Source organism: Psittacula echo (genome assembly GCF_963264785.1).
Source record: "Psittacula echo genome assembly, chromosome: 7".
NCBI classification, from domain to species: Eukaryota; Metazoa; Chordata; class Aves; order Psittaciformes; family Psittacidae; genus Psittacula; species Psittacula echo.
The window spans coordinates 16,793,977-16,817,252 of NC_137740.1; the positions used below are offsets into that span (position 1 = coordinate 16,793,977).

Genomic DNA, 23,276 nt, shown 5'->3' on the forward strand with positions numbered 1-23,276 from the left:
CCATCCTTGGCAGTGTTCAAGGCCAGGTTGGATGAGGCCTTGGGTGGCATGGTTTAGTGTGGGATGTCCCTGCCCATGGCAGGGGGGTTGGAACCAGATGATCTTAAGGTCCTTTCCAACCCTAACTATTCTATGATTCTGTGATTCTAAATTGCACCTTAATTTTCCAATGCGATTTTGGCTTTGGGTTTGTTGTTTGGTTTGGTTTTGGTTTTTTACCTGAACCATCAAACTTATACTTGCCCATCCAGCTCTTTTGAAATTGTTACTTTTCTTGTATATCCCAACACCCTGTCTTCTTTCATCATGATATAGTGCAACAATATTAATGCTCTGGTCTCCTGCTTCTCAGGACTAAAGTAATAGTGTCTGTAATCAGAGCTGAGTTTTCTTGCAATTTGACTTAATCCACCCAAAGCCACTTACTATTTTTAATGTTGATACTGAAGTTAGGATTGTCTTCTTAGCTCTTTACATACAGAAGCAAATAAGCTTTGCCAAGGTGTAGAATCAAAGCAGGCAAGAATGTAGAAATGCTTCTTCATAAACATAATGGTTTGTCTTTTTTTTGTTTTGTTTCATTTTGAAACCTAATTCACTGTTCTGTGCACACATTCCCATAGGTAAAAAGAAAAGAACAGAAATAAACTGGGTCTGTACTTATGTCTGGCTGTGACTGAAACCTTTCCAAGGGAGCGTAGGGAGGAAGCTTCATAATATCAGATGATAGCCTGTAGGAAGCTGCAGTTCCACAAGTACAGACTCTTGCAGAATGCACACACAGTAGTGAGTTGGTGTGTTTCACCTCTAAGTTGCAATCTTTTGCTGAAATTCCGCTTCATGACACCTTTTGTTCCCTAGGTCAGAAACTAGTGGAGTGGCACCAGCTAGATGTGACTTCTTTCTTGGACCAAGTGACTGGGTTCCTGAGTGAGCATGGGCAGCTGGATGGCCATTCTACCAGCCCTCCTGAAAAATGTTCTCGTTCAGTAAGTATAAGACCCTCCAGTAAAACTGGAGAAACCTGAAAGAACATGCTAACCTGTCTTACCAGCTGTACTGTTGTCCCATTCTGTAGTATAAACAGACTTAACAAATTAGTGCAAGAGCATGCAAGGATCTGGTGCACCAGGGAATGCCTTTTCCCATGATAGCTGTTTTTGTTGTGCAGTTTGTGCTTTCAGCATTTGTTTTGGGTTTAACAGTCACAGAATTGTGCATGCGTGGAAGGAAAATATATTTAACTCCATGTGAAACTCCAAGAAGTCATTAAGTCATCATAGCATGACTAGCTTTCCACAGTATTTGTTTCTGACAGTAGCTTCTCTTTGGAAAACTGATGTCCTCTGGATTTTCAGTACGTATTTAAAATCAATTTTTATATATTTGTGTTATGTCTGCATTCAACAGGAGAGTCTCATTGATGCCAGTGAGGACAGCCAGTTGGAAGCTGCTATCAGAGCCTCATTACAGGAGACACATTTTGATTCCACACAGGCCAAGCAGGAGAGTCGATCAGATGAAGAATCAGAGTCAGAGATTTTCTCTGGAAGTGAGGAGTTTATTTCAGTTTGTGGATCTGAGGAGGAGGAGGAATCGGAGAATCCTGCCAAGTTGAGGAAGTCTCCACACAAGGACTTGGGGTATAAAAAAGAGGAGAGCCGAAGACCTCAGCCTGAACCCCCTGCAAGGACTGAGCCTGGGACAACATCAAATCACAGAGTACTGCCCTGCATTGATGCAGGGGTACTGGAGGAGTCAACTGACAAGCCTGAAAGTACGTTCCAGGGCCGAGACATAAATGGTGAGTTGCCATGTTGTGGGTTTTTTGTTAGTTTTGGGGCTTTTTTTTTAGTGACCTGTGTTTTGTTTATGTTTGGCTTCTTTTTTTTTTTTTTTTTTTTCTTTTTTTCCCCCTAAAATCTTTATATGCTGACAAGGATGGTTTCATCCCTTATTTTGAAAAGCTAAATCTTTCCTTCTGTCTTACTCCCTCCTTGACACCAGATGTTTGAGCGATTCATCTTGCCAGCAGCACCTCTTTGGCATAGTGATGCCTCAAACTGCAGAATTCTAATAGTCACTGAGCTCAAGTTTCTTACTTTGAGACCTTATCCAGGAATAAAGTACGCATGTGTGTAATGCAGGTGTGTATAACAGGGCTTCTACCACTGTGGTAGAAGTAGAACGGCATCAGCCCCACCTCATGTTCATTTAGCTTGGCTGCCTTGACAGTCTGGGCTGAATTTCAGTAATGCAACTTTGGCTAATACAAACAAGTCGCTGGAGTGTCTGTTCCTCCCTTTGATGCCTGAGCTGGACACCAAAGTGAGATGGTCTCAGAGGCAGAGGTAGCACAGTGTGCTTTTCTCTGGGAACACTGTCCAGTTTTGGTCACTACTGTTAACCCTGGACAGAATCCTGAGTTTGTGTGTTATATTTAAACACATGTGGTAGAAGTGTATCTTCGGAGACTGGAACCTTGTATTTGTCTCCAGTCTCTAACCCTGCTATGCTGCACAGTAAAGTGTGCCACCTAAAATCTACAGAAAATCTCAATTCAGCTGCCTTGTTGTTTGTTAACTTATAGTAACTTCATTTATGGCAGGACCAAAGGCACAGCTGATGCTAAGGTATCCAGATGGAAAGAGGGAACAGATTTCACTGCCTGAACAAGCTAAACTTCTGGTGAGTGGAGTTAATGGGAATACTTTAGTACAGGAGAGCTGAAACTGGAGAATTTATTTTCCTGTGGTGGCACTGTGGAATTTGGATCTCATGAAAGTGTTATATGCAGGGAGTGCTTGCAGTGTCATTCTGTTGTGTTTCTTTGTGTTGTTCCTCTTCTGATCAACAGTCTGCTGGGCCTGTATGTTTTCATTGCTGCTTGGTTTGCATGTACGCTCTAGTGTCTTCTTTAGTTCCCAGACTGATCCCTAAAATTACTCTAAATGGCTTTTGCATTAATCTTTAAATTACCCTAAAATACTCTCAGCTCACTCATTTGTGTTTTGGTTTGTTTTCTTAAATGCAAAAGTTCAATCGTTGCATATGGTTAGAGAATGGTAAAATCAAAAGCAAAATTCTTCATTCTTGTTCTCAGTCCCTTTCATTATACTTCCAAACTCCTTTCTGGATATGAATGGCAGAGCAGAATTTGAAGGAAGTTCTCCCCCGAAAATTTTATTACAATATTATTTTATTACTATGCTCGAGGTGAGTGTCTCAGCTGTGCTTTGGGCTTGCTTACCTTGGGAAAGTTTATGTGAATGGCATTTCCATTAAAATTTTGCAGATGCTTCTCTGGAAGTAGTGTGTAGAGGTCACTGTGTTCCTGTTAGCTGTGAGTCTTCATGACACAGTGGCCAGTAAAGCTCATTTTTCTGTAATCAACCTAAAAGCTGTGCATTGAAGTCTTAGGGAATGCAAAAGCATACCTCTTCAGAAGGATCTTGGTGCAGACTGAGGAGTCTTGCATCTCTTACAGAAAATGAGACTATAAGCTAGTCTGCAACACTGCAGAAATGTATAGTGTCTCAAGCTCATGTTCTCATCCTTGACTCTTCTGCTTGAAAATAAAAGGAAAAAGAAAAGTTGCTTTTGTTGTACCATCAGCTCTCAAATAGGATGTAGGCTGGCTGCAGTGCTACACTTGGAGTCCTGGGTCTGAAATACAAAGCCTAAGGGACACTAGCAGAGCATCACTCTTACTGTAAGAGCCAGCTTTACTGGTTGGCAGACCTTCATTCTTCTTTTGTCATAGCAGTCACTGGTGTGTAATTTTTTCCAGGTACATAACTGCTTTTTGAAAGCAGTCTGTTAAACAAATTTGCATTCATTATTAAACATGTAGCACTTAGCTAATTTGTTTAGGTGATATATAAGTGTATTGATACAATCCTGATAATCTTGACTTCTGGTTTGACTCCTTTTATGGCCTATGGTAGTTAAAGGAAGTTAATCTCAGCATGTGATTTTCTTTGCTGCCACCCACTGTACACTCAGCAGAGGAATTTAGGTGAGTCAAGGTTTGTGGGTGAAGATACCTTTTTATTGCGGAGCTGCGTAGACAGCTTTTATGCTCATGTTATGTGATCTTCTAAAGCCATTTCAGTTAGATCAAGATTGAGTCTCAGATGCTTCTTTGCGAGCATCTTTTCCATGCTGTTTTTTCAGCCCTTAACTGCTTCCATTTTTAGAGCTATCCAGAACAATAAAAATAAATTGTTTAAGGAGACAGTTGCACTTCAGAAATTTTAGCTGATGGTACAATGTGGGTCTCACACCAACACCAGCAGTTTTGACTTGTCCCTCTTGAACATGTAGTCTGAGCACACTATTTCAAGTGTGGCCCAGATGCAGAGTGGCACAGTTGCATCCCTTGATGCTGGCAATACTCTTGTTGACACAGCTCAGGTTTCCTGTCACTGCTGCAAGGGTGCACTGTAGACATGTGTTGAGCTTTCTTTATGAGTTTTGACAATGTCTCCATGACATCCTGGATCTTAACTCTAGGCAAGCAGCAGGCTTCCAAGACTTGGAGTGACATTGGCAGTTGGGTGCTTCTGTGCCCTGCAGAAGTCCCCTCCACCAGCATGCGCTGTTTCTCCATGCTGGTTTTGTCTTGCTGAATAGGATCAGTGAGCCCAGTAGTGCCTTCCAGTGGAACTTGTTTGTCCTCCCCACATATTGACAAGACTTTCTATAATTTTTTTCAACTGTTTTATTTTGGATTTTTTTCCCCAAATGAGAAGAGAGCTGCTGTTCTGCTGCTGTAGGTCTCCAGGATGCCTCATCTTGCAAGTTGCTGTTCTCCCTGTGTGTGTGCGTCTTGCTTCTGGTCATCCCATTCTGTCTGCACCACAAGGCCTCAGTTCTTGCCCTTGCAGTGTTGCTACCAGCATCGTGCTGCTTTCCTGCATATCTAACCTGATGCATCAGAACAAGCTGACCTCTTCCTGCAGCTCTTGGACCTCATGCTGCAGCTGTGTTGATGCCCCTGAAACACTGGAAAGAGTATTGCAGGCTGTTGTGGGAAACATCCTGTGTCACATCTATACCATATGACTGACAGCTTTTCTACCAGAACACACACGCTCAAATAGCCACTCAGTTAATCTCCTGAGCCCTTTGCCTGTGAGCTGCAGAACTAAGTGCCAGGTGCTTGTTCACAACCACTTTTTCCTGTGTGCTGGGGCACTGTGGTCTGGAAGTGGCAGCTAAATAGTGAGAGAAAGCTAGCAGAATAATTAGTACTAGTAGAAGCTTGATACTGCTGGCTTATCTTACACTTAATTTGCTGCCATAAGTTGCCCTCCAAAACTAAGTCAACAGTATTGCTGGGGCCCCTTTACTTTTTCACACTTTTTTGTTACATACTTATTATCTTTTTTTCCCCCTCTTTAAAAAGCTATGACTTTCCATTCCCCCAAGTCTTGCTGTGTTTCTGTATTCTCTGCTGTTTTGTCAATCTCCATTTCTGTCCTTGGCTGTTTGTACTTTACGCTGTCATCTGCTGTGTTTCCTGATGAACTTGGCAAATCTCTTACATTGTAATGTGGGCATTAGCCCTTCCTGATTTGTGTGCTTGTTGTGTTTTGAGGCTGATATTCCTTCATCCTAATGCCTTCTGCATTCTGCTTCAGTTGCTATTGTAGGCAGAGAAGTCAATGAATTGAAAAGAGCTTTAAAAAAACAAACAGAGAAACAACCCACTCCCCAAACCCTCGTGCTTCTTGAGGGAAGAAAAAAAATAGTAAAAATATTGCATTTATTCTTGTCAGTACTGCCACACAGAAATGCTTCTTTGATGGCTTTTAAGTCTAGTGTAAGGGTAGTGTCTGATGAACAAGTGATAGGGGCTTCAATTTTGGGGCACTTAAGGATTTTTTGCAAATCATATTTTCCTGTGACTTGAAGGTGTGATGTGGAATTCAGCTCTCTTGAATGAATGTATTTCCATGATAGAATCATAGAATAGTTTGGGTTGGAAGGGCACCCTGCAGTGAACAGGGACATCTTCAACTAGACCAGGTTGCCCAGAACCACATCCAGCCTGGCCTTGAATATCTTCAGGGGTGGCACATCTACCACCTCTCTGGGCAACCTGTGCCAATATTTTACCGTCCTCATTGTAAAGAATTTCTTCCTCAAATCCAGCCTGAATCTCCCCTCCTTTAGTTTAAAGCCATCATCCCTCATCCTATCACAATGTACGTCTTCCTTCTGTTTAAAGAATCAGTTAGAGAAGGCATCACTTGATAATTAATTTTTATGATTATTTATACCAGATGTGGGCCAAATTAGGTATTAAAGTAAATGAGAATCTATATTATGTACAAAATTTCCAAATTTGTGATTAAAAATTTTCTTTTTTAAAGGAAAACAGGCTATCTTTTATGTTCTTTTGTGTTGTGTTGAATTATATGACACTTCTCTACCTTTCTGTCTTCCAGGCTCTTGTGAAACATGTCCAGTCAAAAGGATACCCCAATGAACGCTTTGAACTTCTCACCAACTTTCCTCGAAGGAAACTGTCCCACCTGGACTATGAGATCACATTACAGGAAGCAGGCCTGTGTCCTCAAGAGACTGTCTTTGTGCAGGAAAGGAATTAGCACCATGGCCTGAGTTCTCCCAGCCTTCCTTCCCTCTCCTCTTTGCCTGGGACACCAACTCATTAAATATGCAGTCATGGGATTGCAGTGCTGAAATCAGGCAGGCAGCTGGCTGGCCATTCTCTCTCTTCTTCCCTTCTCCTGCTCTAGTGACCAAATGAGAGTGTTCAGAGTTTTATTTTCTTCCTTCAGCTTAGGCCCTGCAGAGCGCATTGGAAAGAACATCTTTCCTTTGCTTTCATGGAATTAAGTAAAGCGATGATCTGCGTATCTGGTATATTGGGGCTTGGAGAGGCCACAGTACACATGCCCTTCTCGCTGCTATTTTTAAATCTGTTTTGTTTAATTTATTTTTTTCAAATAGTGTGTGATAAGGCACTGAGTTATCTCTCTGTAAGGAGAGTGTGATCTTCAGTACAGTCTGTCCTTTGTTTTGATGCTCTACTCAAAAGGTCTCCATTAACCTTACAGCCTTCTCAAGGATTAACTTATGTAGTGCTCTGTGAAGACTTGGTTTAAGGGGAAGGAGTTGGTTTGAGCTGTGGTGAGATATTCTGCCCCTCTCTGATCTAAAGGCTTCTAGATTGCATGCATGTTTTCCTCATGCTTTAAATGTTGCCAGTGGACATAGCAAAAAAACCAGCCAACCCCCCCAAAACACAACTGTACTCAATATGGGATTGATTGCTTAGCCCAGAGGGAAAGCTTGATGTCCACTGTTGCAGCAGAACTGACTCCTTGGTAGAAGTCATTGGCATTTCCATTTGTGCTTTTTCCCAGCATCCCCTAAGTGTCTCCTTTTTACTTGCTCTCAGGATTTTCCAAATGACAATAGAAGGTGGCAAAATACCGTAAAGATCTTGGAGTCTCTGGAAAACACCTGACCTAAAAACTTGGCAGTTAGTTGGCTTTTTCAATGTCATGGTGTTTTGTTTTCCCCAGGAGTGGCAGGCGTTGCAGAGATTTTAGAGCACTGGTGGCAGTTGAGCAGGACAGCAAGTCCTAGGCAGGTTTCCTTCATTAATTTGACAGCTTTGTCAAACTGTGGAAGGAATTAATGCTTTGTAAAAGACTCGCAACCCAGTGGCCTGAAGGCTCTGGGCTGCTTTTTATTCTGTTTCATGTTCATCTGCCATCTATGAAATGTATGGTAGATGAATACATCTATGGCTGTATGGAAAGCTACTCCTTTAGGCTTTCTTTTCAGCTCTGGAAGCTGGCACCACAAGTCATGCAAGCATACCACTGAGCCAAGCAGAGTGCCCTGTTTTTCTAGTGTCTTCTCTAGACCTAGAGCTGTTGATCAGTTGATGTTATAGTAGGTGTTACAATGGGATAAGAGTTAACTAACACAGTCACTCTCAAGGTGGATGTCAAATCAGTGTATTTACAACTAAGATCTCAGTTTATTGTCCCCTTAATCAATGAGGGGGAAAAGTAATGTGAGCCCTACCAGAACTGCTAACTTCTTCTGCAATTGTCAGATGATTATACTTATTTAAAAAAACCCAAAACTTTAGTGATCAGGAACTTAACCATAGACTCAAAACTTTTCAAGATACTTTGCCTTTAATTTCATTTGCTAGTTTTAGTCTTAGAAAATGTCTTGCATTCCCAGCTCACGACTGTCTTTTGCTCATGATTGAGGCTTTACATATAATTGTACAATTGTATAAATTTATTTTGTTTCTAAACAAAAAATCATTTTGCATTCTACTGCAAAATGCAGCGTGAGGAAAGCAAACTGTGACTGCAGTTTCCTAATCAACGGTTGATGTGGTGTCAGAGCTCACTTCTGATTTGTAAAGAGCCCCTGTCATGGAGGCTGCTTCTCAGCGTTGGCAAGTGAATTGCAAGGCCAGCAGAGGAAATGGGGTTGTTGGTGTTTGGCCTGTGAAACAGCAGTGGCACCTCTAGACTGAAAGATATTTTGTGTTTCTAGGATACCCAGATTCATAACTTAGGAGGAAACACTTTCTGTGTAGGTCTGATGCTACCCTAAGCAAGATCAGCTGTCTAATTGAAAGAGCTCGCTCTGATATTTGTTGCCTTGGAACTCATTACCTCTTCTGTGGTTAACCACAGGAAAATTAAGGCAGGCTGCCAACAGGACAGAGAACCCAACACGTGTATAGTCCCTTCGTGTCCCTCAGGCAGGCTGGGATGGGAGCAGGTTGACCTTTCCTGCTCTCCTTCCTGTGCCTGCCAGCATAAGGCAGGGTGCCTTTGTGGTTCCACTCATTCTTTTTGGAGTTGCTGCTGGTTGGCTGTGTTTGCTGCTGGAGGGCCAACTCATTTTGGACAGGTTTGGCTTTGTATCCACTCTTGGAACATTGTTCCACATCAGCTTTTTTAGCAGTTAAGTTAAACCTGCAAAATGGACTCTCTTTGCAGTCCTAGACCTGTTTTAATGGTGGCTTCTCTTCTTCCATCCTGCCCTTCTGTGTTTGTAGGTGGGGCTAGGTTGTAGTTGAAGCAATCCAATACAAAATATCTAATATGGCTGAAAACATTAACTGAGTTCTCCCTGTAACAGCTTGTAGCATTGAAGCTGTAAGCTACTTGGTCTCTATTTATGAAGAGCCTTTGTTACAGTTGTTTCTAGATGTTAAATCTCAAAGTCAAATTGCTTTTGACAAGGCTGGAAAAAATGTCTTAGATCTCCTGACTGCAAAATTATATGCTGAAATATAAAGGATGAAGGAAAAAGATTCTTCAAAGATTGTGGTTAATGGCTTCCTGTGGGTGTTGCTTGGCCATAATTTGCGTGTTGTGTTGCAAGGACTGCCATGAGTTTCGAGGACCAGAAGTGCATCTAAAAAGTGGAATTCTTTCTTGGTAGAGAACTGAATGTGTTTCAAGCTATAGCTTCTCGGTGCTTGCAAAGTTTCCTTTGCATGTGCTCTTCATCAAGCAATGTTGTGTTTTGACCTTTACTGTCTCACTGCAGCTAAGGGTCACAGTCACAACCAGTATTTGGAAACAGGAGGCAGATTGAATGCTGGCTTTCCCTGCCAGGTGCTGTTGACACATTTACAATTGGCTTCCCACTAGTGATCCTTCAGAGGCCCAAGAAGGATTTCGGATCTTCCTGATAATACATGCTCTAAGTCAAGCTGATTGACCAGCTTCAACCTCGCAGCATTCCTTACTGACATAAAAAAGGGCAGATAAAGGCCATGACAAATATTTCTGGGCATACTTGTGTTATTTTCATTAGGCTTTTTTGTTCAGGTCTGCAATTTTTACACCTCTGACATTCATGGGCTGAAGTAAGTTACCCTTCCTCATAAATCAAGTAAGTTGACAACACCAATATTAAAGGAATATCCATGTATGTGCATAATAGCCTTGTAAAATGTAGTTGTCTATAAAAAGACATTGTTAGAAGGAGATTTAAACAGCAGTTTTACATCAGCATGTTTTCCGGACCCCACTAAATCTCCTGCCTTGCTTTTACAGAAGAATAACATGTCTCATCTGCAGAAGACATCTGTTGTTCGCTGCTGCAAACTCCTTGCATTTCTCACAGTCCACTACTTTCAAAGCCAAGATTTTTAAGGGCTACCAAATTCATGCAGGTGTTTACATCAGCTTATACCAGCTTCCACTTCTGCTGTTACTCTGGTTTGTCCCCTGGAAAAAGCTGGCAGCTGGTTTTAGTACATGTTTTAATAACAACTGAGCTGCTGAAAGGCCTAATTTCTCTCATTTCTCTTCTTGCTGGAGCACCGAGCTGCTTCACAGGGACTCAGAAGCAGCAAAGGCCAAAGTAAAGGCAAGGCTTCGCTTGGGCTGCATTTTGTCAGGTACCAAACACATAAAATGTGGTGCTTGTGGTTGTTATTCTAAACCACATAGAAACACATAGCAGAGACCTGCGTGAGAATGTCCACGTGAATGGGAAGACACATGTAATTTCAGAAACTTATCAGTTAATTTTTGTCCCTTCTTAGTTTTTAGTAAAGGACACTACTTTCTTCTTTTTTAACCCATTTTTAGTCACATTAGTAAAAAACAGGCGGTGCTATATTCCAAGAGAAGGGATAGCAGAGATGTGATTTAGATGGGTGAAATACAAGGTCTCAGCCCCTTGAAGACTGAGTGCACCTTTTCTAGGTTTTGTAATAGATTTGAAGATGCAGCCCTTCCTTTTATTTATTTTAACAAACTATTTCTATAAATGGAACAACAGCTACTGTTCTAAAGGCAAACCAAAACTGTTTTGAGCCCTATATTGGTCATCTGCGTTGTTGGAAACAGCTGCAGGCGTGTGTTTGGAGATAACCTGACCATGCTTGTGGAGGTCTGTTAGTTGACATCCTGCAGAGACAGTCTTGTTGAGGTTTTCTCTGTCTAAGCCCAAGATCTTACCTCAGTTTGGTGATCTCTGTGTGCCCCTGAACTGATGAGGTTAATGGATACCCTTTCTGTAGTGTACAGGATGACTTTTTTTTTTCCTGTCTCTTCTTGTCCATGAGAGACTTAGTGTCTGTCCACTCCCAATAAATATAGCCATATGTATATACATATATATACACACATGTGTTTTTAGTTGGAGAATGTGGCACTTAACATCAGTGCCTCAGCTTGACTCAGTCTTACCTTCTGTTGTTTTACATGGGTATATTATGAGTGATTGCGGAAGTTTGGGATTTGGTCACTGTCTTTAATTACTGTGAGTGTCTGCAGTACAGAGTTAAGTAACTTTGTACCTGCTTGTTAAATGGTGCTGAGACTTTAAGGTATAGAAGGATAGCAGTAAAACTACGTGGAGGAGGGGGATGAGGTGCTATTTTATAGAACAGATTTATATGAAGAACATCTGGGTAAAACACAACTCGGATGTGGTGTCTCATCAGACACACCGACCAGAGGACAGGTGATTTTTTTTAAATGAGGCTTTCCTCTCATTGGTGACTATAGAGTTTGATAATTCTGACTTGGCCTGTCAGTTTTTACAGTAGGCACTTTTCTTCTTCAGTGATGGCAACTTCATATGGGAGGAGGGAGAGGATTAATTCAGAAGATTACAGCTCACTGTGCTGGGAGGGACCAAACTCAAGGAAACCTCTGATCTATATACACAACTGCTGCATTTTTTATAAATATATGTAAATGTCCTATTGTAATATTTGATCCTGGAAATAAACTGTTTTAAGTAGCTTTCGTAATCTCTTGGGTTTTGGATGCCATAGCCTCTTTTGAGCCTTTGGGAAGCTTATGATTTTCCTATCCTGGCTGTTGCAACTTCTGTTGGAATTGACTCTTTTTACCAAGTAAGTAGCAGAAGCTGCAGCTCAGCTGAAGAGGTCCAAATGTGTTTTATTATAGGTAGTAGCTCCAGATTTGCCCAGCCAGCAAGGACAGGGCTTGCCTGAATTTGAAGTCTATTTGCAGTATGGTGTCTGATAATAAATACAACCAAGTAACTGACTTCAACATAAAGCATCTGGTTTCTGCTGCTAATGGGTTGTTGATTACAGCAAGCTGCTTGGTTAGCCAAGAAAGCTTCAGCCCATTCTAGAGTGAGACAATGTTGAAGTGAGACAGACTTTGGTACTTTGATGAGAAAATTACCATTACCTTTATGAAAATGAATTATAAAAGGCAGGGCTAGGATTTTCTGTCCTTACCAATGGAAGAGCAGAGAAAATGTGGGTTTCTATTCTGAACTGACAATGTCCTGTTGGTACAGGTGTTGTCAACATGGAGCTTCTTACTTATGCCACTGTCTTTTGAGCTCCTTGGGACGTTCCTGTAATGACCTCAAATGAAATGCCGATGAGCAGAGTCCCTTCTGGACAAGTACTTAGCAGGTACAGTGGGAATACAAAAGCTTATGAAACTAATGTCAGCCACTGCAGTCTTGCAGTGTTCGAACTCTCCAGAAGTTATGGAATAGGCTGACTGACGATGCCAGCAGTCATGGTGAAACCTTCAACCAGTGCTCCTCGTGACTCACTTCCAGCATGCCTTGGAGAGGAGGGCAAATGTGCTTGGCTTGGCTGCTGCCCACACATCGTTGAACAGAGCTCTTCAGCCAATTCCTTATCCACTGTGTGGTCTATCTGCCAAGTCCATGCCTCTTTAGTTTGGAGACAAGTATGTCATGCAGGACAGTGTCAAATGCCTTGCACAAGTCCAGGTAGATGATGTCAGTCACTCTTCCCTTACCCACCAAATATCTTTTCTCTCATCTGAAGTATTAAATCAGGTGAAATTTGTAAGGAAGATAAAGCAAATGCCATATTGTCTAGCAGCATCATGTTGGAATTTCATCAGTCTGAGTTCTGGCCACAGACTGTGGTGGGCTTGTCTAAGGGGATCACTGTTGGCAGCAAAAGTGCCCACATCTGAGTTTGGAGAAGTTTTAGCTAGCTAGTGGCAGAAATAGATTTGCAGCTGCTACTGAGAGGAGTGGGAGAGACCACTGTATCATGGTGAGCATCCTCTGGACAGGACTGAGGTGGAGGTTGGTTTGGCACAGAATGGTTTGATTTTTGCTGATTCAAACTCAACTTAGCTTCTTTGATTCTCCTTGAAGCCAAATTACTCTTGAAACCCAACCTGCTATGTTATTTCCACAGCACCAAAGGAGTTCAGGGAAGCAAAGAGCAGTGGTTACAAAAAATCTCACGGACTTTAAAGTCCAGAAAGAGCTACTGCCAAGTGTGACCTGCAAACCATGGGCCAGAGAGGCATAGTCCTTGATGTGTGATGAAGTAAAGCAACATGAAACAACTAGAATGAAAGCAGCCAGCATCTCTTCAGCTGCAATCCAGTGTCAGAGAAGGAGTTAGCAGGAGGACCTTGCCAAGCCAGAATTGTTTTGCATGAGACCATGTTTGGCAGCACTGTGGCTGGGTGACTTGGCACTACATTACTTGCCCATAACTGCTGTGCTGACATAATTAAGTTCTCATGCAAGAGAGGTACGCAGCTGCTCACAGCGCTTGGGAAGCTGCGCAGGGCTAGAAGTAGCCTTTTATGATTGTTATTGCTGTTATAGACTTGGGCTGGAGTGGGTGTAAGGGGAAGATCAGTAGCTTGGAGAAAAGATTAACTCTGATGGTTCATGCTGAATGGCACGGGGTTTTCTGTGGGAGATGATTGACCAGATCATGTGTGTAGCAACGTAGGAAAGTCAGATTGGTGTGACGTAGAAAAGAGGCACAAGATGAGGTTGCAACACATCTTCCAGCAGAGTGAAAAATGCTTCCTTTCTAAATACAAAAAGAGAAGAAGGAAAAATGGATTATTCTCGGCAGTCTGCTGCCCTGCATGTTTCGCCTTTGCTGCTGCCTGCATTTTAGGGACCACTTAGTCTTCTCTGAGAATAAAACGGGGATTTACATGCTTGTGCAAACTCTGATTTTCCTTTCAGAGGAACTATCATTATTCAGATAATCCCCTCTTCTCAGCTTAGTTTTCCTAGAAAAAAGGAACTGGCTTAATGTAACCCAGCCTCACCATTCATTCATCTTTTCCCACATGGCTCTCGAGGGCTTCGACTCCATTTCTCCATTTTTTTCCAACCAAGAGTGGCCTGCTGTGCTTGGAGCAGGTTTTGTGTTCTCGATAGACCTGTACTCATTGATTTGAAATCAGGAAAAGCCACTTTGAAACATGTTGGCAAATGCTACTCGCGTGTGTTACCCTGGGTAGAGCAAGTTGTGCTCTATAGCAAAAGGTAGCACTCTGGTGGCTTTTTTTATTTACTATATTGGAGCAAGATTGTATCAGGGCTGTAAAATAGCTGCACTTACACTTCATCTGTCGCTGTTGTCCCTCAGGTCCTCATGAACGCACGAGGAATATGAGCCTTCTCCAAACGCTTCTTTAAGAAGATTCTTCCTTTTACCTGCACAACCCATGAGCAATTCTCCTTTTGCTTGTGCTGCCTGCAACTCCTTGCCAGAAAAACTGCCCTATTTTGGCCATTTTTGTACTACAGTTTCCCTGTCTCCTGTTCTCAGACATGGAGATCACATTCTCCTAGTCCTGTTCCCATCTCGGAGCTGCTACTGTCAGACATTCTCTATGGGGGAAGATGAGGAGCTTCCCCATTGCACACTGCCAGCCGTGGGCACCCCAGACAGGACTTTGAAATGCTGCTGTCTGATGACTTGCAGTAATTAGGATCCAGAAATAACTTTTCCCTCAATGTTATCACCAAGGCATGAGATATATATGTAATGGGGGTATGCTCAACACCTGGAGGAAAAGCTGGGCCATCTGCAAGGAAGCAAAGGGCAGGAGACAGGAAACAGCTGAGACAAAGAAATGTTTATTTAGAAGCTTTTATTAAAATACTAGTGTGTAAAAAAACAAGAGAAAACCCTAAGTTAAACATCCATGCACAAAGCTCTTGCACAACAAGACAAATAAGGTGAAACGTGATGGAAGAAGTGCTTTGTGGAGGGTGTGGACTCATGGTGACAAAATGATAGCATTTGGAGTGGGCTGCAGAGAGGACAATGATCTCCCTACATAGTCCTTGCAGGTCATTCCAGGAGAAACAGTGTTTGATACTTGGACAGTGGTCAAGGCATTTAGGGCAGACATGGTAGAAGCCTTAAAATCTGAAGTTGTGCAAGTTTTGGTTGGCTTCTGGCAGTGGAAGGGGGCTAAACTGAACAGATGGGTCAGCGGCAACGCCGGTGGGGGCTGGCTCCCTGCACAGGAGAGTCATTCTTTCCTTAGAGCTGCTGCCTGTGTGGGAGATGGGAAGACCATGACTGATGTGGTGGGTGGACCTTGGGGTGGAGGAGGAAGATGTGGAGCACACGCTGGGACATTCATAAATAGTCACCCATGGATGATGCCTCTGGGACAGGGCTCATCCAAGGGGTCGATGCTCCTGGCTCCACCACTTCCAGGTAAGGTTCCCCTTGCTTTGCTTGAATCCCGTTGCTTTTGGCTATGGAGACATGCTGGCAGGAAGGGACTCTGGATTTCAAGTGTCCCAACAAGAGACTGTTCAGCTGCATTTTTGCTTTACTTCCCCTTACAGACGGGTCTGTCTGTCTGTATTTGCTGAGGTAGAAGAAAGCAGCTTAATGCAAGCTCCCTTCTGGTGCAAAGGGTGCGTTGTGAGGGATAGCAAGGCACGGAGAGCTCCCTGAAGGAAGGAGACCTCCTCCCTTCTGTAGGAGAGTCCTTGAGGAGATTAAGGGGAAGAATCTTTGGGGAGGTTAAGGGGAGACTTGCTGAAGACCACAGGAGCCTCTGGCTGGTGAGGGCAGCCCACACTGTGAGCTCAAGGGCTCAAGAGCTATTCTGGAAGGTTCTCCAGAGTGAGATAGTGGGACTCAGCACTGGATGCTCATGGCTCTGCAGGGACAACCACACACAATCCCTGGACTGCAGGTGGGACCACAGTGAGGGCAAGAGTCACAAAATTAATTTTAATCAAGGCAGGAAAGATAGAAAGCAGGGAGGAGGTGAAGCTCCAGGATGAGCAGAGCTGGTGGTCCAACTTGGGCTTCTTGGCTTGTGTTCTTTCTACGAAGCAGGGTCTTGCAGCTCTCTGCCTCCATGATCAGCTCTCCCTGGACCCCAGCAGCTGGCTGGGGCTGGTGTGGCAGGTCCCTGGCAGGTTGCAGCAAGGCAAAGCCCCGTAGTGCTGGTGTTCCCCAGCCTCTCAGGCCATGCAGGGCCTGGACATGCAACCTGAACTTCTCCCCCCTGCCACTGATGCTGCTCTGCAGGAGGGGGACTGAGGCAGCTCTTCCATGTGGCAGCTGTTCAATTCTGCTTCTGCAAAGCCAGAGCAAGCCTGGAATAGCTGCACTAGCCAGCTCGGCTCAGAGAGCTTGTGCAAGACAAGCTACAAGCCACTGGGAAAGGGGAAAATGCGTGAAACCAATGTGAAGCAAAAATGCACACTGGGCAGAAGAAACCTGGGGAGCCAGGAAACAGCAAGCCAGGTTGTTTTCAGTGGTCCCAGAGCAGCTGATTGGCATCCCCCAGGTGGTGTTGCAGGTACAGGAGAGAGCTGATTTTTGACAAGATATCACCAGGAGATGGACGGGCACTTTCCAGGTGAACTGATAAATTAGTAACGATGGAGCTGGGTGGCTGCCTGAGGACGGGTGATGCCCTTTGCTTAATTAACTTTAGTTGGTGTCAGCATGTTCAGATCTATTGTAGGACTAGTGTGGGATGGAGTTGCTCTTGGATTTGATTGCAGACCGATGTGCTCTCACAAGGCCTTGCCCAAGTATTTTGTCCCTTGCCTAGCTCTCTCCTGCTTGTTGTAAGCTCTCTAAGTCAAACCAAGCTGTGGTGGTTGGTCTCTGTGGAGCCTTCTCTTCTCCACGCTGAACAATCCCAGTCTTCTCAGCCTGTCTCCATAGCAGAGATGCTCCAGCCCTCTGAATGCAATCCCTTCCTCTCCTCCTCCCTATCCCCATGCAGAGTGGCCATGTGTGTAGGGACATGCAGCCGGATTGTGGGTCCCTGCCTGCTGGTGCTGGGCACGCTCTCCGTGGCAGCCAACATCCTCCTGCTCTTCCCTGGAGGGGCATTGAAGTATCTGGTGGAGGGGCACATCAGCAAACATGCCAAGGCCGTGCCAGGTGTCTGGGGAGGCGGCATCATCGTGAGTACTGCAGCTTGCACCAAATCCTTCCTCGTGTCTGTGGAGCAGGGACAAAAGCATGGAGCTGGTGGCTCCCCTTTCTCCTCCAGCCACGTTTTCCTTCCTGCAGGTGCTGCTGGCAGCGACCCACATCACGGCGGTGGGGTGGCGATGTGCTGGCTGCTCCGACTGTGGCACTCGTCGCAATGTAAGGCAGCATTGGGACCCCCAGAGCGTGGTGGGGTGTGGTGACTGGCCCCAGTGTGGGTGGCAGCTCTGCCATAGGGGGACATGGCATGGATCCTCCTCTCCCATGGCCCCATGGTGGGATGTGGTAGATGGCCCTTCTCCAAAGGGAGTTTGTGGCAGGGTGCCCCTCTCCCATGGGATGCTGCATGGTGCTACCTCCTCAGAGGACAGAGCTTCCTGTTCATGCTGTCATAGGCTCCACGTGGCAGCTCCCTGCCCTGTTCCCTGCCCGCTTCTGCCTAGCTTCAAACAACTCAGTGACTGCTTCATCCTCAGCCTCAGATCTTCAGGGCTGGAGCCCCTTGGGGTGAAGGGAGGGAGAGTTATGCCCCCTTGCCAAACTCCAACGATAACATGAAGCTGCATTTGGAGCCCACCTGACTTTCGGTGTGCTGTGTCCCTGGTTGCTGTCTACAGGCTTTCATCTCCGCTGTGCTCTCCAAGCTGGCGCTGCTGGGTGCTGCTGCCTGCTTCATCTTCTCTGGGGTGGGTTTGACCAATGGACCCCTCTGCTTCTACAACGCCTCCGAGCACGGCCACAGGCATGGCACCGTCTGGGGTTACCCCTTCCTGGACACTGGCATCCAGGAGCCTGATGCCAGGTGAGGCAGTGGAGTTGAGTGGAGGTGATGCCTTGTCAGCTCATGGCTAATGAGGTTGGTGTTACTTTTGGTGGGTGGGTTTGCTGGAGGTGGTTGCAGCCCTGAGGGGTGCTGATTGATACAATTTTATGAGAAACCAACCATGCCCTGGGCTGCATCACAAGGATCGTGACCAGCAAGTGGAGGGAGGGGATTCTCCACCTCTGCTCTGCTCTTGTGAGACCCCTCCTGCAGTCCTGCATCCAGCTCTGGGGCCCCCAACACAAGGGGGATGTGGAGCTGCTCAAGTGAATCCAGAGGAGGCCATGAAGATGCTCTGAGGGCTGGAGCAGCTCTGCTATGGAGACAGGCTGAGAGAGCTGGGCTTGTTCAGCCTGGAGAAGACCAGGAAGACCTGCGCTTAGAGCAGCTTCCAGTGCCTAAAGGGGCCAACAAGAAATCTGGAGAGGGACTATGTACAAGGACTTGTAGTGACAGGACAAGGGGGGATGGCTTTGAGCTGACAGAGGGGAGATTTTGATTTGACATTAGGAAGAAATTCTTCCCTGTGAGGGTGGTGAGGCCCTGGCACAGGTTGCCCAGAGAAGCTGTGGCTGCCCCATCCCTGGCAGTGTTCAAGGCCAGGTTGGACGAGGCTTGGGGCAACCTGGTCTAGTGGAAGGTGTCCCTGCCAGTGGTAGGGGGTTGGAACTGGATGAGCTGTAAGGCCCTTTCCAACTCAAATATTCTATGATTAAAAGACCCCTATAGCTCAAGAGGTCCTCACTGTTCATGGCTTTCTACATTGTGCTTCCCATCCCCATCACCCTGCTGTCCCTGCTCATCCCTGGGATGAAGGATGGAACATACCTCCACAGCAGAAAGTGATGTAATTCCTGACCTGCTGCAGGGCAGATTCTTACATCTCCTCCTCTCTCCATCATGCAGGACAGAGAACTACCTATATGATCGTCGCACCTGGAGCACCTGCCTGGAGCCAGAGGGCATCGTGGCCTGGAACGTTGTCCTCTTCTCCTTCCTGCTGCTCATCAGTGCTGCTGAGATGGTATTGGCCTCCTTCCAGATCCTCAACGGCTGCCTTGGCTGCCTCTGTGGGTTTTGTGATGGGAAGAAGAGTTCCCCATGAGGCATGGACACCCCAGCCTGCATGAGGTTGGCATGCAAAGTGCTGCCTCTGTGCAGAGCCCTCTGCCTGCACGATACCTCTTCCTCCTCCCTGGGGGGTGCCGATGGGGCTGGCAGCCATGTGCAGTTGTAAACCAGCCCAGTGAGTGATGGATGTGAGGACCTGGCCCCTGGCGTCCTGGCAGGAGCCCAATGGCTTCCCCAGCGGCTCATCATCAGCCTCCCCTCACCTCAGTGCTAAACGGGACAGGGTAGCGTTCGTAGTGGTAACAGCTGGAACATTTAACTGATTTTCATTAATCAGTCTGTATTTAGGTGAAGGAGACACGAATAGCTGAGCCAGGCTCTGGCTGGGGCTGGGGGACTTGGATGGAGTTGTGCTGTGGGAGGCAGTGGTGGAATTGAGGTGTAGCCCAAAGTTCACCCATACACACACACACACACAGATGCATGCAGCAAATGAAAGGAGCAGCTTTTCATCCCCACTGGCTCAGGACCCATCACTACACCTCCCAGGGGTGTCACCAGCTTCAGCATTCCCCTCCATTTGCCCTTGTCCCCTAAACCTTTACAGAGACACAGACCTGAACCTGCCTGTGCTGGGACCATATTTGCTCCAGAACTGATGGGGTTCAGAGGAAAGCAGCAATGATCAACCTAGCTTAAAAAAGCCAAGCAGTGAGCCAGGTGAAACAGTAAATGGGGGATTGTCGTGGCTTATCGGAAGGTAAAAGTCAGAGAACTTGTTGGTGGAGATAAGAACAGTTTAACAATTGAAATACAATAATAATAATGCCAATTAATAATTAATTGTAGTGAAAAGGAAAATATCAAAGAGAAAGAAATAAAACCCAAGAAAGACAAGGAACACAAATGAAAAGAGTTGCTCACCACCAGTCACATGGAATGGGATATCCTTTGGGTCAGTTATGGTCAGGTGCCCTGCCTGTGTCCCCTCCCAACATCTTGTGCACCCCCAGACTGCTCACTGGCAGAGTGAGCTGAGGAGCGGGTCTGTGTAAGCACTGCTCAGCAATAACAAGAACATCCCTGTGTTGTCAATGGAAAGGAGCCCAGGACTGGGCTGGTGGCAGGAACCTCCGTGCCCAATCAACTACAGTAATTAAAACCAGCAATAAAACCCAGTTAAACCTAGTTTTGGGATGGTAACACATGCCTTCTGTGTGATGTGGCCATGATGGCTGAAGGCAGGAACCCTGTGAGCATCCCAGTGCGCTGGTCTCCGGGTTGGTGCCCTGGGGACTGGTGCTGAAGGAATGGGGGGAGCCGACCTTGGGGGGCACTAAGAGATGAGGCAGCTCCTTCTCCCCTGCTTCCTGCAGCGTGGGGAGCTGCTGTCCCGCCGGGAACTAGTGGCTGTCAGGGGGATGTTCTGCAGCACATCGTGCAGTGTGAACATGCTGAAGGAAATCTGCTCGTAGGGTGACCGTGTTCCATTTTCATAGAGGCAGGCGAAAGCAATGGCTGGGCCACCAGCGATGGGAGCCTCATTGTAGGGCAGCTCCATGTAAGCCAGGTCTGAGTAAGCACTTGGGCCCTCGTAGATGACCCATGGCTCAGTCCAGCTCTCCACATCCCTGGGGAAGGTGCTCAGGTGCACCCCCATGTTGATCCGTGACATGGAGCTGGTGGGGTGGGAGTAAAGGATCCATGTGGGTGCTTGGAAGAAGCCATCGGGCCTGGGGGTAACCACGGGGTCCCTTTGGACCAAGGTGTTGCCATGGGCATGGCCGTGATGCCCTGGGGTAGGACAGCCCTCCTTGGATTCAGCTGGCTCATGGTGGCTGCTGGTGGCCACTGCAGACAGCTCATCACATGCTGCCTGCCTGGCAGGCAGGTACCGAAACCCTGGGCATATCCCAGGGAGCATCTGGGAAGCTGAGCCCCAGACGGACATCACGGGGTCCCGGGGGGTGGCGGGGACATAGACAAAAGGTGCGGGGAAGCCAACAACGCTGCCGTGACAGCCATGGGGGGGCTCCACCAGCCGCTGCACCAGCTGCCCCCCGTGGAAGACAGCACCATCGTCTGTGCTGAGCGCCTGGACCCTGAAGCCCAGGGGGCTGCGGGCGTTGCAGTAGAGGACGTTGGAGCCATCCTCCTCATCCACCGAGACCAGCTGGCACTCGCCTGTCTGCAGGTTGGGGATGAACTCCCCGAAGCTCCAGCCTCGGCCGTGGTCGTCGCTGTAGAAGGCAAAGGAGTGAGGGGTGGTCTTGCAGAGCTGTCCAAAGCACTCCTTGCAGTCAATGTGGTAGCTGTAGGCAGGCACCAGCAGCCGGCCCGACCGCAGCTGGATCCCATGCCCAGGGCCCAGGGCAAACGTTGCCCAGTCTAGGGAGAGGAGATGGGATGGGGTTGAAGGGTGCCCCTGCCATGCCCAATGCGGAAAGGTCACCGTAGCATCCCTCCCAGCCTAGCTAAGCAAGGTGGTGGGGTGGGAGGCAGCAGGGCTCTCTTTGTCCTACTCGTAGCTACTGGGCCTCTCCATCTTTTCCTCCATGCAAATGATACAGGTGCTCCCTCAATCCCACCTCCTCTCTGCTTGAGATCCTTTTCCAACCCACCTCTTTGATGCCTATGGGCTTCCTACTCTGAGGCCATCTCCAGCCACACAATGGATGCCTCCAGGAGACCAAAACCCCCACGATCGCCCTTATGTTCTCCCCTCTTCTTGCCTCACTCCAGTGTGCTACCTTTGATGGCCCCACCAATGACCTGCTGTGTCAGGTCAGTGGCTTTGCTCCAGCTCAGGCCCTGGTCAGTGCTGGTGATGCAGCAGAGACGGGTGACATTTTGGCCGGTGACAATCTGGTAGGCTTCAGGTGTCCTGCCCAGCACCGTGATGAAGAAAAGGAAGAGGGTGCCGGTGAACTCATCATAGAGCGGGCAGGGGTTCATTGAGCGGTGGTGCTGCAGCGTCGCCATCTCCAGCACACGCATGTCTTCCCACTGCCCGGGGAGGAGGAGGAGAGCATGGAGAAGGATGAGGACCACTCCACTTCACCCAACCCGGTTTCCCCTCCCCATTGTGGCTGCCTCCAGGAGCTCAGCCGTGTCAGGCACAAGCAATGGAGGACAACCACCCCTGTGCCCCCTCCAGCCGCACGGCATCCCCTCATCCCACCTCCACGTAGCTGCCGTAGATGGAGCCGCGGCGCAGCACCAGCAGGTTGGCGTGGGCATCGTCCGCACTCAGCCGCTCCTCCGCAAACGCCAGCAGCTTGGCCACGCAGGGCAGGTAGAGCAGGGCGGGCACCCGGTACGTGACACCGTTGGACTCCTTCTCAAAGAGCACGGTGCGGGCGGGGAAGTGCCGGGAGCCCATGGCATCTGCAGCACAAAGATGTGGCCCGACCCCAGTGGGTTGATGAAGGGGGGACACCGGCTGCTGGGCACAGCTGTGGGTCCTCGCTGGGACTGGGCTGTCCTTGGAGGGGTTTAACTTGGTGAACTTGGGTTTGAGGAACCCCCTGAGAACATGTGCTGCAGGGCTGGTGGCTACAGGCAAGGTTGGGGTTGAGAGAGCTTGAACGTGTGCTGCTGCGGTGGCAAATCACCGCTGCTCAAAGGGGACACAGGATTTTGGGTAGCACTAAAGAGGCTGACCTGGGCTACCCCAAAGTAAAACAAAATAGATCTTCAAGTTCATCCATCCCTGGCAGTGTTCAAGGTGTCCCTGCCCATGGCAGGGGGTTGGAACTGGATGAGCTTCAAGGTACCTTCCAACCCAAACCATTCTGTGATTCTATGCTGACAGCGGGAGTGCCACCACAGTCAGCTGTCCCAAAGTTACATGTCCCTGTGTGTCCCAGGTTACTGCCACGGGAGGAGGTAGACGAGCATCCCCCTCCAGGGCGCAGCTGGAGCAGCTGAGGGTGACTTTCACCTTTGATTTAGTTAGGAGCTATTGCCGATCAAACACCCCACGTTAAAAGCAAAGGCACTCACCGGGTCCTGCTCAGCTGCGGATCCCCTCTGTCCTGGGCACACCACGGGGTAACACCCGCTCCGGCAGCAGACAGCTTTCTGCAGAGCCTGTTGCCTTGCTGCCTGGCTCTCCCCTTCCCACCCCGC

At 47.2% G+C, this 23,276-nt stretch overlaps 3 protein-coding genes across 6 annotated transcripts in view; 2 read left to right on the forward strand and 1 right to left on the reverse strand.

The window, feature by feature from the left end:
- Nucleotides 1-13,626, forward strand: part of UBXN7 (UBX domain protein 7) — a 29,548-nt gene extending 15,922 nt beyond the window's left edge. Inside the window, exons 8-11 of one of the 4 annotated variants that reach the window (XM_080622484.1) lie at nt 862-989; nt 1,411-1,804; nt 2,609-2,688; nt 6,456-13,625. In XM_080622484.1, coding sequence (XP_080478610.1) covers nt 862-989; nt 1,411-1,804; nt 2,609-2,688; nt 6,456-6,617 — 764 coding nt within the window. In that variant the 3' untranslated portion in view covers nt 6,618-13,625. Of the gene's footprint in view, nt 1-861; nt 990-1,410; nt 1,805-2,007; nt 2,525-2,608; nt 2,689-6,455 lie in introns of those variants that run through there. The other 3 variants (XM_080622485.1, XM_080622486.1, XM_080622487.1) reach the window with 3 other exon arrangements.
- A 10-nt stretch (nt 13,627-13,636) lies between these two features.
- Nucleotides 13,637-20,366, forward strand: TM4SF19 (transmembrane 4 L six family member 19). Its single transcript, XM_080622488.1, has 5 exons — nt 13,637-15,499; nt 17,040-17,223; nt 17,333-17,410; nt 17,869-18,053; nt 18,981-20,366. Exons 1-5 carry the CDS (start codon nt 15,435-15,437, stop codon nt 19,177-19,179), a joined length of 711 nt encoding a protein of 236 aa, XP_080478614.1. The 5' UTR covers nt 13,637-15,434; the 3' UTR covers nt 19,180-20,366.
- Nucleotides 20,367-20,481: 115 nt separating this feature from the next.
- Nucleotides 20,482-22,609, reverse strand: NEU4 (neuraminidase 4; the record flags this gene model as incomplete). Its single annotated transcript, XM_080623734.1, has 3 exons — nt 22,327-22,609; nt 21,896-22,151; nt 20,482-21,533 (listed from the first exon to the last, which is right to left on the reverse strand). Exons 1-3 carry the CDS (start codon nt 22,525-22,527, stop codon nt 20,482-20,484), a joined length of 1,509 nt encoding a protein of 502 aa, XP_080479860.1. The 5' UTR covers nt 22,528-22,609.
- Between the last annotated feature and the right edge of the window lie 667 nt (nt 22,610-23,276).

Excerpts from the sequence above, each read along its gene's own strand:
- TM4SF19 (XM_080622488.1), top strand. The coding sequence starts at position 15,435 with ATGGATGATGCCTCTGGGACAGGGCTCATCCAAGGGGTCGATGCTCCT. Across the intron at positions 17,411-17,868 it reads ACTGTGGCACTCGTCGCAAT|GCTTTCATCTCCGCTGTGCT; the intron begins GTAAGGCAGCAT and ends TGCTGTCTACAG. Across the intron at positions 18,054-18,980 it reads ATCCAGGAGCCTGATGCCAG|GACAGAGAACTACCTATATG; the intron begins GTGAGGCAGTGG and ends TCCATCATGCAG.